The 15,677-nt window shown below is 44.6% G+C and overlaps 1 protein-coding gene and 1 long non-coding RNA gene across 8 annotated transcripts in view; one reads left to right on the forward strand and one right to left on the reverse strand.

The window, feature by feature from the left end:
- The first annotated feature begins 858 nt into the window (after positions 1-858).
- GPATCH8 (G-patch domain containing 8) overlaps positions 859-15,677 on the forward strand; it is an 86,952-nt gene continuing 72,133 nt past the window's right edge. Inside the window, exons 1-2 of one of the 7 annotated variants that reach the window (XM_083708997.1) lie at positions 912-1,009; positions 3,277-3,307. In XM_083708997.1, coding sequence (XP_083565123.1) covers positions 3,302-3,307 — 6 coding nt within the window. In that variant the 5' untranslated portion in view covers positions 912-1,009; positions 3,277-3,301. Of the gene's footprint in view, positions 1,010-3,276; positions 3,308-15,677 lie in introns of all 7 variants that reach the window. The other 6 variants (XM_083708996.1, XM_083708998.1, XM_083709003.1 and 3 more) reach the window with 6 other exon arrangements.
- Positions 2,940-9,548, reverse strand: LOC310830362. Its single transcript, XR_014557633.1, has 2 exons — positions 4,301-9,548; positions 2,940-4,081 (listed from the first exon to the last, which is right to left on the reverse strand). It is a non-coding gene; the product is annotated as an uncharacterized lncRNA (long non-coding RNA).

Here is a 15,677-nt window from a genome sequence, read left to right on the forward strand (position 1 = left end):
CTGCAGTGGACGCGTGAGGTCCCAGCTAAAAAAAGAATGGCAATCTAAGCTGATGGAATATGCGCAGCTTGCAGACTTAACATATAGAATAAGAGAAGAACATATGTTTACAGAAGATTGGAAAATGTTTATTGAATATATGGGGGGAAATTGTGTACACTTGAAAACGTTGGCAGCATTAAGATAAACCCAACAGTGTAAATATGTTTTGATGGATGTAATAATGGAATACTGAATGGTTTCGTTTATGTAAAATATGCAGGGATTTATGATATGCAAAATGAACCATGGAAAGACAAGGGAAGTCATTGATATTTTAAGGATGCTTAAATTAGTATTCTAAATTGTAAATTTTAAAAAAGATATAAACACCCTGCCAGCCCCAGGAAACTGCTCTATTTTTCTGCTGACGTTATAGTGCTGCAGACTGCGGGGGTTACCACAGCCCTGCAAGGCAGACCACCGCTTCTGTTGTAGGTCAGCCATGTGGGGCTGAAGCTCTTTCGGCCGGAAATCACAAAACACCCCCGAGGTTGCAGCAAAGGCCAATCTATTTAAATCCTCCTTTTCGCAGTCCAAACGCGGCATCCAGCCGCGTGCAAAAAAACAACTGGCGCATTGTTGACTTGTTGCCTGCTGAGCTTAAAGAAATTAAATTAAATTAAATTCCCTTACTCGGAACGAGACCCGAGTTAGAACGAGAAGAAGCTCCTTTGCAGCCACTTCCACCTCCGCTCAAATCCCGGCTTGCCTCCATAGGCGACCGAAGAGAACCCGGAAGTCGAGAGCCGCCGCTAAGCCTTTTACTCTCTGAGGCGTCTCTTGCTGTTTTCTCTCTGCGCGCGCGCGCGCACAAAGCGAAACGAGACCCGCCGTCGGGCGGGCGCGCGCACGTCGAGCGGCGTACGGCCCCCGTTTCCTTCGTCGCAGTCTCCTGACTAAGGTAGAGGCGAACCGAGGCAAAATGGCGGACAGGTTCTCCCGCTTCAACGAGGACAGGGACTTCCAGGTAACCGGCGGCGGCGGCGAGAGAGAGAGAGGGGGGGGTAGCCAGCTTTGGCCTCTTTGAATCCCTCTTCTTCCTTGACTCCTCGGGAAGTGGCGAAGCCCCCCCCCCAATTTCCCTCTTATTACCCCCTCCCTCAGCTTAGGTTTGCTGAGGCCTCGCCCTTAAAAGGGGTCCCTCATCTGCCCCCCCCCCAACAAACTTGTTTGGATGTTGAGATATGTGTGCGAATCCTGCCCCTTTGGCTCTTCCCGAGTATTCCCCTGCCCCCCCGCCCGCCATTCTCCCAGCCAGGTGCGGTGGGGCTGGCTGGTGTTTCCCCCTCCCCCCAGGCTGGTTTTCCTCCGATCTGGGCCTCCTTCAAGGATTTGGGTGGGATGGCGAGAGATGCGCTCCCTTGTGTTGCTCCTCCACCACCACCACCAGCAGCAGCAAGGAAGGCGAGGCGACTCCCTGTTTTTGCCGTTCCTATCCGTTGCCATAGGAGATCCGGGGAAGAAAACAGGTCTTTGGGGGGGCTTCGAAGGAGGATCAGCCACGTATTGCTCTGCCGCCTTCCCCTGACTTTTAATATCGGAGGTTAATTTGAAAGTACCTATTTTGTTCCCCGCCCCCCACTCTCCAGCCCTAGGATCACCGAGTTTACGATGCTCCCGTCCTTCCCCTCCTTGTCACTCACCGAGGACAAAAAAAGGGAGTCTAGAATAATGAGCGTCTTCAGGCAGTTACTGCTCTTTATTGTGTAACTCGCTCCTGTAGGTAGGGATATGGTGTGTTTGTGTGGTGCCCTAGCTCAACTATGGAGTTTTGTTACCTTTCTGCTCACACACAAGTTTTATGTAAATATGAACATCTGGTTTTTGTCTTCGGTGAGTGCTTTGGGTGTCTTGTCTAAAGGGTCTCCTTTTTTATGTTGAGGAGGTGAGAATGGTAGTACAGAAAATGAAACGTTGAGATTGAGCGACACATGATCGAAAAATAAGGCCCTGGCCATATTGACTGGTCAAGTGGGGGAGGGAGAGGTCGTATCTCTTTACATTAAGAGGACAACTCTCCTTTTTTTATATATACCCGACTCTTGCTTTCTTGACACAGAGGAACAATGAGGATGGGGAAGCAAGCCCCAGCTGTCAGAGCTCAGTTCAAAACCATCCCTGCCCTGCAGGTATCTGGATGAAGGATTGCGTGCTCCTCTTTTTATTTTGGCTGTTGTTTATTTTTTTTCCTGGCTAGACGATAATTGAACAGGCAATTTTGAGGTATAATTTCCAGTTGTATCCACTGAAATTGGAGAGAGTGAAGTTCTGTGGGAACTTCAGGATTCTCCTTGTGATTTTTGTCACTCCTGCCAGCCCCAAAGGAGAAAGTGTGGGGACAGAGGGGTAGCTTAGATTGTCATTTACTGGACTTACTGAGGATACTGCGTTTGGTATGCATTAGTAGTAGTGGCTGATCTTTAGATGGGTGTTCCAGATGGTTTTGGTCACTGAGTCTCATGGTGATGGCCTAATTTGATAGGAAAATCATAATTATGCATGTTGCATAATATTAGACAGGTGTCTTGACAGAGGCCTTCCTTGCAAATTACTTCTTGATAGGCTGCAAAAGCTTGAAGTAAACACAATCTGTTCCTTTGGAAATAAACATTCATATGCAAACTTACGTTGTCCATTTGCACCGTTCAGATTTCTGCCTCTTAAAACTAGTTGGCATTTGCTAAGTTTGGGCATCTTTGCTATAGCATACTAGCACTGTGGAAAATCATTGAATAATGCATAAATATTGGGGTGGTGGCTTTCTGTTATCTGGATGAAAACAAACCCTTTTGCAGCCTCAGAAGTACTGCATTACAGCTGCATATCCTGGTTAACAGAAAATTTGGGTCAGCGGATAGATTCTGACTGATGCACAATATTGTTGGTTTGTGTGTGTGTTTTTGTTTTGCTTTGTTAGATTTCAGCTTCTTTTTTTCTTAGTGCTATATGAAAATAGCAGTCATTCCAGCAACCCGATTAAGAGGGATTTAGGGATATTCAAGGTAACTGGGACAGTGCATGGAAAATACAGTTTAGCATAGATAATTGTGAAATAAGATGTCTGATGGGGGCTGGCATGCAAGGTCTGCCTATGCAGAAGTCATTTTTGAAGTCCTTTCTGCAGCAGTAGGAGCTTCTGAACTTGTTTTAGATCTGAAGAAGCCATGTTTATCCTCAAGTTGAATGGTTATTTCTTTAAACCCCATCCCCACCCCTCTTATCTGTCCTCCATAGGGGAGATGCTGCACAGAATTGTAGGATGATGGTAAGCTTTTTAAAGAAGTAGTTTCAATTAAACAGTTAACTTTTGAAAACGCCATCAAGGTATAGGGTTAGTTCTTGCTAGAGGCAAACAGAGGAACTTATAAAGCACTTAATTTGGAAAGTAACAGAAGGATTGTGACTTGACAGGGTCCACATAATTAACTGCTGATTAGAAATTCGACTCTGGTCTTGTAGATCCAGTAGTCTGAGGGATTGCTCTCTTTGAAATATAGTATAGTGATGGAAGTAGTATACTTAAGGGGCTGTATACTGGACTGGAGTATACTGCATCCTCACATTGATCTTTTAGGTAGCTATTTTGCCACTTCTGTAATGGTTAAATTGTCTTGGAAGTCGCCTCAAAAAAATATTCTCTCTTGAATTGCTCTATTTGATGAGGCTGCAATGTCCTGTCCTCGTAATTCTAGTTGGAGCTTATTTATGCCAGGTTACTTCCAGTCATAGGGACGCGGGTGACTCTGTGGTCTAAACCACAGAGCCTAGAGCTTGCCGATCAGAAGGTCTGCGGTTTGAATCCCATTGCTCAGTCCCTGCTCCTGCCAACCTAGCAGTTCGAAAGCATGTCAAAGTGCAAGTAGATAAATAGGTACCGTTGTGGTGGGAAGGTAAACGGCGTTTCCGTGCGCTGCTCTGGTTCGCCACATGACCTGGAAGCTGTACGCCGGCTCCCCCGGCCAATAAAGCGAGATGAGCGCCGCAACCCCAGAGTCGTCTGCGACTGGACCTAACGGTCAGGGGTCCCTTTACCTTTTTACTTCCAGTTACAGATAGGTAGCCGTGTTGGTCTGCCATAGTCAAAACAAACAAACAAAAAAATTCCTTCCAGTAGCACCTTAAAGACCAACTAAGTTAGTTCTTGGTATGAGCTTTCGTGTATCTGAAGAAGTGTGCATGCACACGAAAGCTCATACCAAGAACTAACTTAGTTGGTCTTTAAGGTGCTACTGGAAGGAATTTTTTGTTTTGTTTTGACTTTTTACTTCCAGTCATGCCTGCTTTTTAACTGGTTCCCTTATAGATGGGTTCTCTGTGTTTTCTCAAAAGAGAACCACAGCATTGTGTTTTTGTTTTGAGAAAGCAAAAGAAAGACCATTTATATTTATCAAGCTACATAAATGTAGCAAAAGATGTGTCGCTTATTCTAATAGAAGATCCCATTGTACTTAATGTGGCAAGGATTTGAGTGGGTGTGTTAAAGCATTTAATTATCTTTAGTTAGCCAGTTCTCACGAAATCTTTAAGCAGAAGCTCTGTGTGTGCAAATTCATGCTTAATGGAGAGATGGTACAGGGGCACAAGTTGTGGTGATAATAACGGAAGAGGCATCAGAGGATGACTGAGCTAAGACTCTCTTGTAAAAAAAAAATACCAATAATTTTATATAAGTTTTTAAATTCATGATGATCCTCAGTTGTAAAGGTTAGGAATGTAATAATTTTGTTTAGTTGTCACCTTGCCAACAAAGGAATGTAATATACTTAAGGCATATACATTGCTCCCTTATAACTAAATTTGCAGGGTGGAATACAACAAGAATAAAAACCAAAAGACCAAAACTGTAAGGTAGACCAATGACAGTTAAAAGCAGCCCCCCTAAAGATGCAAAGATAAAACTGACTAGAGCAGATTAAAAGGCTTATAAAAATAAAAGGGGATCTTCTTGGCACTAAAATAACATATTTCGTTTATTTAATTAATTTATAATACCACTATATCATTAAAAATATAGAGAAAGATATAGATAAACAGTGATAAGTGCCAGACAAGCCTCCCTGATGAAGGCATTCTGTAGCTGAGGTGCCACCACTGAGAAGGTCCTTTCCCATCATACTCATCTCTTGGCAGGGCACCCTAAAAAGGTATTGAAAAGATGATTTTATGGGCTAGGTTGGTACATAGGAACAGCCTGCTGGATCAGACCAACTAAATGCCAGTGGGAAACTGGTAAGCAGCACAAGAACACTTCTTTCCTGTGACTTCCAGCCACTGGCATTCAGAAGCATTACTGCCTCTGGCTATGGAGGCAGAGCAGAGCTGACTTGGCTAGTCTCCACACATTAATCTTTCAGGTACTCTGGTCTCAAGTCGTAAAAGGCTTTAAAGGTCAACAACAGCACTGTGCATTCGGCCTCGAATGGACAGGGAGCCGCTGAAGTTGGCACATCACCAAAATGATACTGTATAGTCTAAGGTGCACAAAGCATTCGCCGAATCATCTTTATATAAGAACTGCCAGTGACCTATTGTAATATGGTTTTATCTGTTGAGCAATTTTCAGTAATACTACTATTACTCCCTCTCTGTTTCCTGTTAATTTCTTCTAGTGGTTACTAGAACGATTGTTCACTATAAGTAAACAGGTGGGGAGAGAATCTACCCTCAGTGACAAATTGGTTGTTCAGAATTTGGGATGTGGTATACAGTATATGAACAAATTTAATAAATATTGTCAGGATAAAGAATGAGGCATTGAAAAACTGAGTATAGTGTATTTGAAATAGAAGATTTAGGATCTTGTATGGTGAATTATGTTTCTGATAAGGTTTTGCAATATATGTTTGTAGGGTAGGCTAATGCATAGAAAAAAAATTAATGATTCGAACTATTTAAAGTTATTTGTATGCCTTTATAGGAAGCTTAAACTTTTCTATAGCCTGCCTGTGTCTCTTCATGGTTCTGTCCTTGACCTTCACTTTTCCACCCTAAGATACACAAAGGTTTCCTACTACCTGTCCTTTCTTCATTACTTTTTCCTGTGTCTGGATAATCACCAGAAACTTAGTTGGTTCTGTGTTTTTCTCCTGCAAATTCTTCACGCATTGTATATGTAACAAAATTTATTAATATTCCTGCCTTGTTACCCCTATCTTTATCATTTTGCTTTTCCTTATATTGTGTCCGTCAGCGTTAAAATTGAGGAGGTAAGCTCCTTGTTCGAGGGGTCTACTGCTTTTGCTTATTTTATTGTTTAAAGCACCTACTATACTGATGGCGCTATATAATAACAGTAAAGCAAAATGTTAATCGTAGTGAGATTCCAGGAATATTGCTAGAATATTGCAACAGCTTGTATTAGGACCTTGCAGAAGAAAGTCTGCCCTACCTTAAATTCACCCTGCAACTACATAGATAGTGTGGAAATAATGTGGTTAATTTGTCTGTTTTTGTCATGCATGCCAGATGTTTTTGCAGAGTCTGCGAGGCATTACCATCAATTCTGAATAGCTTTCTGGGTTACAGCGTTGTAATCTCTTGCAAAGTCTGTTGCCTAGTCTGAAAATGTTTACCACCTAAAAACTAACTTCTAGTCTTTCTCTTCTTAAAAACATGTTTGTGACCTTTACAAAAGAAGGCAACAAAACTTACTAGCCCACCTGCCCTCATGTACCAAGTCGATGATTAGTGCCTAAAAGAGAATGGGGTATTTCATTTATATCATGAGCAAATAGTGGGTGAAAAATCCCTTTAGGCCAGCAAGGTTGGAAATTTGTTGTTGTTTAGTCGTTTAGTCGTGTCCGACTCTTCGTGATCCCATGGACCAGAGCACGCCAGGCACTCCTGTCTTCCACTGCCTCCCGCAGTTTGGTCAAACTCATGCTGGTAGCTTCGAGAACACTGTCCAACCATCTTGTCCTCTGTCGTCCCCTTCTCCTTGTGCCCTCCATCTTTCCCAACATCAGGGTCTTTTCCAGGGGGTCTTCTCATGAGATGGCCAAAGTATTGGAGCCTCAGCTTCAGGATCTGTCCTTCTAGTGAGCACTCAGGGCTGATTTCCTTAAGAATGGATCAGCTTGATCTTCTTGCAGTCCATGGGACTCTCAAGAACTCTCCAAGTTTGGAAATATGCTGGCCCAACCCACAGATCATGTAACCTTGATTTCAGAAACTATATAATCACAACATAAACTGGGTCAGTGAGTCAAAAGCAGGCTAGCAAGCATCCTGCAGGTGACCAGGCAAATGTGAGTTGCCTTCAACAGGGAAGCTTTACCCACAAAGGAAGTTGGTCCTTGCCTTGCATTCTCTTTTCTTCTGTAAGAGAGCCAAACTCTGGAAAAGATGAATGTGACCCCATTGACTATCTGTTAAAGAACTGGTTTGGGCACTCCTGTGTGAATGCTTAAGAGTGGTTCTGGATAACACCAGATGATTAAAAGAGTTAAATGCATCTCTGTGTTAAAAAAGCTGTATCCGTCCTACCTCTTTCAAGGATTCTCAAACTTGCCTCCAGACAAGTCAAACCCAGCTTAGTGCTGATCCTGGGACCTTGCAAACAGGGACAAGGATTGCTGGAGGAGACTGAAGAAAGTGAGCTTGTGTCTTTTGGAGCCTGAGGGTATGTGTGGCTGATTGCTATGTGGGAACACAGGGGGGAGGAGTTACAGCTGAGAGGAAGCCAGGCTGAAGGAGGAGTTAGCAACCAGCAGCAGTCAAGCTTAGCTCACTGCAGATCCTGGGATCTTGCAATCTGAGCTCACAAACAGGGGCGTTTGCAAGGACGTTTAGTGGGGTAGTTTAAGGGGAAGGCCCAGAGTTCTGTCTCTTGGTGTGCAAAGGACCAGAGACATGGAGGGCAAGGGAGCTGCTGCAGTGACCTGTAACACCTGTGGCATGTTTGTCATTCTGCCAGAGAACAAGCAACAGTACACTTGTAGCAAGTGCAAGCTGGTTGTCATGCTGGAAGAGAAGGTGCAGCAACTTGTGGCCCACCTAGCCACACCTCAAGCAACAGGACAACATGCAGAGTTACGTGATACAGCTGAGTTGACTGGGATTGAGCACCAAGATACGATGGGGTGCCCCCAGGGTGGAGAAAGATTGCCCATTGCAAGAGTCTAACCCGGGGTCAGCAAACTTTTTCAGCAGGGGGCTGGTCCACTGTCCCTCAGACCTTGTGGTGGGCTGGGCTATATTTTGAAAAAAAAAATGATGCAAGAGCACCATGAGCCCCGGTGGCTGCTTACCTGTGTCTTGCGAGCAGCAGGGGCTGGCGGCAGCGGAGGGACAATGAGCAGCGTGCAAAATGGCTCCGGAGAGGGGCTGCTTAAAATGGCGACCGCTCAAGCGCTGCTGCTGCTGGCACCAACAAAGCCCAACCCCCTTCCTCCTCTAGGCAGGGCTGGTAGAAGCCAGGAGGAGGGAGGGAGGAGGTGCTGGCGCTGCCGCTGTGGGAGGGAGAGGGAGAGAGAGGGAGGGAGAGGGGAAGGAACGTGCATGCTGGTGATCCACACATTGATTCCCGGATCGTCCGCAAGCTGGATCCAGAAGGCAATTGGGCCTGATCCGGCCTGTGGACCTTAGTTTGCTGACCCATGGGTTAACTTCTGGAGGAATGTGATACACAGAAGTAGGACAGTCACAAAACACACTTTGTCATTAGAGTTGCAAAATCGCTTCCATGGACATGGATTCTGGGCCAGAGGAGCTAGGACAGCAGTTCCAACCTTAGAAGACACGAAGGTGGCTGTGAAAGGTACAGTGCACAGGACGATTATTGCCACTCCCCAGAGGAGAAAGAGAGAGGAGGAGATGGATTTGGAGGAGTCTTTTTCCATTCTTGATCTAACCCCATCAGATCCAAGGCTACTGATCGTGGATGAGTATGCTGATAACTTACTTGCTACCTTCCATGGAGACAACATTAGAGAAAGGGAATTGCAGCCTAGAGATGACAAGCTGGGAGGAAGGAGTAGGAAGTACTCAAACCATAAGTTTCTGGCCTTTGTAATTTAGCCCAATATTATCAAAATAAGCTCCAATAAACAAGAGGGGAAGACTCGAGAATGACAGGAGCAGACCTCAGAACACTCCAAGCAGCCTATGGAAGGCACAGCCATAGAATGATTCCTGCTACTCCCCAGAGGAGGAGGAGGAGGAGAGGAGTGGTGGTGATGGGTGACTCCCTGTCTTGGAGAACAAGTGAGGTCCCTACAGACTGGAGGTGGGCAAATGTCCCCATCTTCAAAAGGAGAAAAAAGGAAGACCCAGGTTACTACTGACTGGTGAGCTTGACGTCGATACCAGGGAAGGTCCTAGAACAGATAATTCAAAAGCCGGTCTGTGAGCATTTAGAAAACAGTGCTGTGATTACTAAGACCCAGCATGGGTTTCTCAAAAATAAGTCATGCCAGACCAATCTGATTTCTTTTTTTGATGTAATTCCAAACGTGGTAGATCAGGGAAATGCTGTGGACATAGTGTATCTTGATTTCAGTAAAGCTTTTGACACACAAGTTCCCCATTATATTCTCAGGAGGAAGCTGGTAAAATGAGGATTGAAAGAGGTAACTGTTAGGTAGATTTGTAGCTGGCTGATTGACTGAACCCAAATGATTCCTTGTCATCCTGGAAAAAAGGGACAAGTGGGGTGCCGCAGGGTCTGTCCTGGGTCTGTTGTTTTTTAACGTCTTTATAAATGACTTGAATGACGGAATTGAGGGAATTTAAGAAGGATGTTGAGGAGCTGGAAGGTGTGCAGAGGAGGGCAACCAAGATGATCAAGGGTCTGGAAACAGCCTTATGAGGAGTGCTTGAAGGAGCTGGGAATGTTTAGCCTGCAAAAGAGGAGACTGAGAGCAGATATGATAGCCATCTTCAACTATCTTAAGGGCTGTCACATGGAGGAGGGAACAAGCTTGTTTTTTCCTGCTCTGGAGGGTAGGACTCGAATCAATGGCTTCAAGTTGCAAGAAAGAGATTCCGACTACACGTTTGGAAAAACTTTCTGACAATAAGACCTGTTCAGCAATGGAACAGACTCCCACGAGAAGTGGTGGACCCTCCTTCCTTTGAAGTTTTTAAACAGAGGCTGGATGGCCATCTGTCATGGATGCTTTAGCTGAGGTTCCTGCATTCCAGGGGGTTGGACTAGATGACCCTTGGGGTCCCTTCCAACTCTAAGATTCTAAGTTGTTTTTTCACCTTCAATTCAGGGCCATTTTTCATCTTGGTTCATAAGTACACACTTGCTATCATTTGTATACTCAGGGCCTGTTTACCATCCAGGGCCTGCTATCTTCAGAACAATTCTTGCCTAAGCAAACAACAAATTCCAGGGTGCTTCAAACACACATCCTTGCTAGCTTTCTTTCAGGATCCGTAGCTTCTCTAAGAGGCGCTGAGCTCTGCCTACAAAAGGTACTAGCCCCACAGCTGTTCACTTTAGTAAGCAGAGTAAGATTTTTTTCAGTTAATCTCCTTGCTCTGAACTTGCAGAAGCCTTGGGATGATCTCCGAATTGTTTAAAGAAAGATGAAGCCAAAAACAGTTCCGGGGTTATTGATTCAACATAAGCTCTCATATGGACAAGCCTTCAGCATCTCATCTCCACTAATAACTGGATCGAACCTTCAGCAGCAAGCTGACTTCCCCTGCCATCCAGATTCTGTCTGTATGTGGCTCAGTTGGACTTACTGACCTTTTCCTGCCTAGACTATGATGCTTCCTCTCAGCCTTTTATGTCTCTTGCTGGGTTCCAGATCCCCCTCTGCTTTGGGGGAGGGCAGCAGTTGTCCTATAAAGGTAAAGGTAAAGGTACCCCTGCCCGTACGGGCCAGTCTTGACAGACTCTGGGGTTGTGCGCCCATCTCACTCAAGAGGCCAGGGGCCAGCGCTGTCCGAAGACACTTCCGGGTCACGTGGCCAGCGTGACATTGCTGCTCTGGTGAGCCAGAGCTGCACACGGAAACGCCGTTTACCTTCCCGCTGGTAAGCGGTCCCTATTTATCTACTTGCACCCGGAGGTGCTTTCGAACTGTTAGGTTGGCAGGCGCTGGGACCGAGCAGCGGGAGCGCACCCCGCCGCAGGGATTCGAACTGCCGACCTTTCGATCGGCAAGTCCTAGGCGCTGAGGCTTTAACCCACAGCGCCACCTGCGTCCCTATACCTTTGACTATAAACATCAAAACAGTTTGCACTTTTACATTCAGGCTGTGCATTGAGAGCGGCATCCCAAAACTGAGCTCTTGGGTTGCACAGTTTTCTCTCTGCTTTCAGGTTTCATGCACAAATGACTTGCAAGGGATTCCTCTTACTGCAGTGTCAGGCCTCATTCTGCCTTATTCCATTGATCAAACTGTAGAGACAGAATGTGTAATAACAGCGGAAAGGAAAGCTGCCTCCTGCTGCAGCCTTAAACCGAAATCTGATTGCTCATTATTTGTTTCCTCCCAGATAACGTAACGGAATGAAGATTGTATTCCTCAGGCTACAGTTATTTTTTTATGCAGCGGTGTTAGACGATGGGAGGGACACACACACACACGGCACGGTAAATCTTGACAGATTTAGGATTGTAGGAGAATCTTGCTGCTTTCTTGGATAAGATTTTTCCTCTGTAACCCCATCTTTAAGGGTACCCAAGCCTCATTTTGAGTAGGTCAAGCTGCAAAACTCTTTGAAGCTCACATAATGCTGCTGTAGTGCAGATTTGAAATGTAGGGCAATCATTCCCCACTCCACCTTTATTGTATGCAAAGACAAAGAAACTGACTGAAGGGGACAGGTGCGGAGCAAGCAGATTGCCTCTCCATCAGTGATACCTCCTGCTGTAGCTCCCATGTTTCTTCTGCTATCTTATGACTGTCTCATTTGTTCCAGCTCTTTTCTTGCTGTCCACCTCCTCTCCCATGCCTTGGTAGCTGCATTTGTGAAGCCATGTTTTAAGGGCTGTATAGAACTTAAAAACAACCAGTTCCCACTGAAGGGCTTTCGGCTCCGTTTAATAGGCAAGGCAATAACGTTTGCAGGGAAGAGAGGCAGAGGCAGGCTTTGATTATTAAGCAGTGGGGATGGGCTAGGAGAGTGAAGTGAGGTGAGGGTGGCTTAAGAAAGGCTTTGCAAAGCAAGAGGGACTTGGAGAGGCTGTGTCAGCATTGTGTAGGATAGTAGAAAGACACAGAGGTGGGCGTGGGAGAAGGAAACAAAGGGAGCCAACACAAGCTGAATTTGCACAGGCTGAAGGGAGTGGATAATGCCAGGAAAGCTTCATGAAGAATTGAAGCTGCTGTAGAGCAAAATCAGAAACCCAAGTGAGGAGCACAGAGGCTAAAGATGAACCTCAAGAATAAAATAAGGAGGTACAGTACAGCTAGAAGGCAAGATGCCCATGGAAGAAGAGACTAAACAGGAGGTGACGAGGGATTCAGAGTGCAAAAATCAGGTTGTGGAGATTCTGAAAAGGAGGGAAGTTTTTGGCTTTGGCTTCTCAGATGTGGGAAAGGAAGGTAGGCAGAAGCCACAGTGGTTGAGAATGGAGGAAAGGCTGCTGACAGTGGCAGGAGAGGGAGAGGTTCAGATGAAAATCTGAGTTTAGTTGCCACTGTGTAGCGGGCTGCTTCTAAAGAGATTTCTAGATGCTTTTCACAATGGTTTTGGGCAAAAGAGGAATGGTGAAACAATAGAATTTATTCCTAGAGAACTTAATGACTGAAGAGGATATAAGAGTTTTTCTAATTTAACACATAACACCTTTCAAAAATTTCTAGGGTGGTTTACAACTATTCATAAAATGCAATAAAGTAGTGGTAATTAATTTTAAAAAGTTTGCAACAGTAAAAGAGGCAGTACAGTAGAACCTTGACTTACCACTGCCCCCCCCAACTCGTGAACAATCCAACTCGCGACCGCGGCAAACCTGGAAGTAAATGCCGTGTGTGCCATGATTCACGCATGCACAGAAGTGGCTTCTGCCAACTGCATATGTGCAGAAGTGGCTGCCGCTATCTGCACATGCGCAGGACAGCGCTACCGCCGAATGTGCAAGCACAGAACAGCACTTCTCCCAGCGACCCTGTGCTGCACTGTGTTGGTTTAGTGCAGCGTGCAGGAACTTGCCAAGCAGGCGACTCGATTCTGGGGCGGCTCGTGGGCCGGTTAAACGACCCCCATGGACCGCTTGTGGCCCATGGGCCTTAGGTTGCCAACCCCTTCTGTAGAGCTTCCTCAGAGTGTGCTGTCGAGGCTGCGTCATCTGCAAACATCATCTCTCGGATAATGGCCTGCTACACTTTTGTCTTGGTGTAGAGACGTGCCAGGTTGAATAGACTCTGATTGCTCCTTTAGTGGATGTACACACTGTCTTCAGCTGAGCGTCAGGGAGAAGAAAATGTCAAAGAGAGTTTCACTTCGCTGTTTATAGGGAATGCATCCAAAATTATTTGCCATTTCGTTTGGCACCCACACCCTAGGTCCCAGGAGCCACATGGCTCCTAGCATTCCTGTCCCAGCTTCTAACACTGGTGTTGTGGTACTTTCCTTGACATTTGCTAAGGACACGGGGGAATCATGCTCACTGCCCTGCGCTCCGTTGAGGAACAGTAAGATAATTTTTAAAGATTTTTTTCAATTTAAAAAAAAAACCATCCTTGCGACAAGACAGAGTCTTTCCACTTCCCAGGACCACATGCCACTGCCTTTGATGGTGCAGCCTGCATGCCTCATATTTGCTTAGAGGGGGATGTTTGTAAAATGAAGCACACCAAAGAGAAATCTATCTGCTCATGCAGTGTCACAAAGCAAGATCACTTGCTTGAAGACATAAGTGTCCAGAACACTCTGGAAGCAATGGCTAGTAGCTACAGAGCAGAACAGTGTCCTTTCATGACATGAAAAGTTAATGTCCAAGAGTTGTTAGACACATCTAAATTGTAACACATTTGTACTGAATTTGTACCATAAGAAATATGATACATGATCTACTGCCATTTATAAAACAGAGACTTAAAAAGCCATGTTTTCTTGCCCTTTGTTCATTCTCTCACATCTCTCACTTTTGCTGTGAAAGTGAGATTTTAAGAATTTGATTTAACCGATGCCTGAATGCAGTATGCACAAATGTATTAGAAAATATTTTTAACACAGAGTATAAAGTTAAATATATTTATATTACGTACAGATATCACTTAAACCAAGTTATTTTATTGTCAGTAGCACATAATAGAACTGACGTTTTAAAATAAAAAAGATGTAATTTTAATGTGATGATTCTCATCTGACTTTCGTTTCATTCTACTTAATCAGTGGCTCTTGTCTACTCTGTGAAGTGTCCAAATATTGTTTGGCTGTTCTGTCAGGAAAATAATAGGTAAGTGTAAATGACAGGAGAGATGCATTAGGCTCCAATACTGGGGCAAGCATACGAGTGTCCGAGTATCAGATGTCAGTGGCCAAACAAAGGTATTTTTGCATATTGATCACAGGCAATCTTCCACCCACAATCTGAAGTAGTATAGTTGATTAACAGTTATACCATGTGTGGGATTTACTGGCCTGGTCAGGGAAAATCCAGTTGTATGGGAATGCAATAGAAAAAGTAGCGAAAACAACTAAAAAAGCTTAAAATCATTTTTTGAAATATGGCGTAGCCAGGATTGTTTTTTTTGGGGGGGGGCTAGGTTTTTTTGTGGGGGACAGAACCTCTGATTTGTATTGATTTCTACTTTTTTGGGGGGCAGCTGCCCCCTGACACCCCCCCCCCCGGCTATACCCATAGGGGGCCACAGTCAGAAAAAGGTTGGGAAATTCTGGTCTAGACTAGGTTTTAGAAGTATAAATTGCCAAGAGACAGGTTGCTGAGATCTAGTAGATCATGTATCATGGTCCCTTTCCTGTGATATGAAATGAGACTTGCCTAAAAGTGCCCTTGATAAGCATAACTCTTGTTGAAAGGCTCTAAAGCAAGATGGTTCAGCAGCTTGCCTGCTCTTTCAGGAACAGCTTTGAGGCTTTAGTAGATGATAAACTGAACATGTTAACAGTGTGTTGCTGTTGTTCCAAAAGTTGCCTAAGAAAGCAGTGCAATATTTTGGTGGAGGCTTTCAAGAGATGTTTGCACAGATATATATCAGGTACACTTGGCTTCCTTCAGCTATACTTGCATACAGGATGCTTTGATGTGGAAAAGGGATGTTGTAGACAAGATGATCCAGAGTTAAAGTTCGGTTTATTGGTTTGCTAAGTATGCAGTGTTTACTTTTCTACAAAAATGGTAATTGTTTGATGATCCCTGGGCTTCTGAAATAAAAGCAAAAAATGATTGTTAAGTCTCTGCATTGTTCAGAGCAGTTTATTAACATCGTTTGTGCTGTGAATGCAAGTCTCTGTTACAGTTCTACTAAATTAATTCTCGGAACATTTTAGCTTTTTCTCTTTTTGTTTTTTGTAAAACAGGATGACTTGATTTACAACCAGTGAAAAGGTTGCTTTAAATAAGTTTTAAATCAAGTTTAAACTGCCTGGGCAGAGGACGGTGGTGCCTGCATCTTCTACCAGTCTGCTGTTTGCCTACCTGCAAATCCCTGAGCTTTTGCCCACATGGTTTGATTTCATGGTGATTTAAGATTACTTGAGG

The sequence above is a fragment of the Podarcis gaigeae genome (genome assembly GCF_964106915.1).
Source record: "Podarcis gaigeae genome assembly, chromosome: 13".
In the NCBI taxonomy this organism is placed as follows: Eukaryota; Metazoa; Chordata; class Lepidosauria; order Squamata; family Lacertidae; genus Podarcis; species Podarcis gaigeae.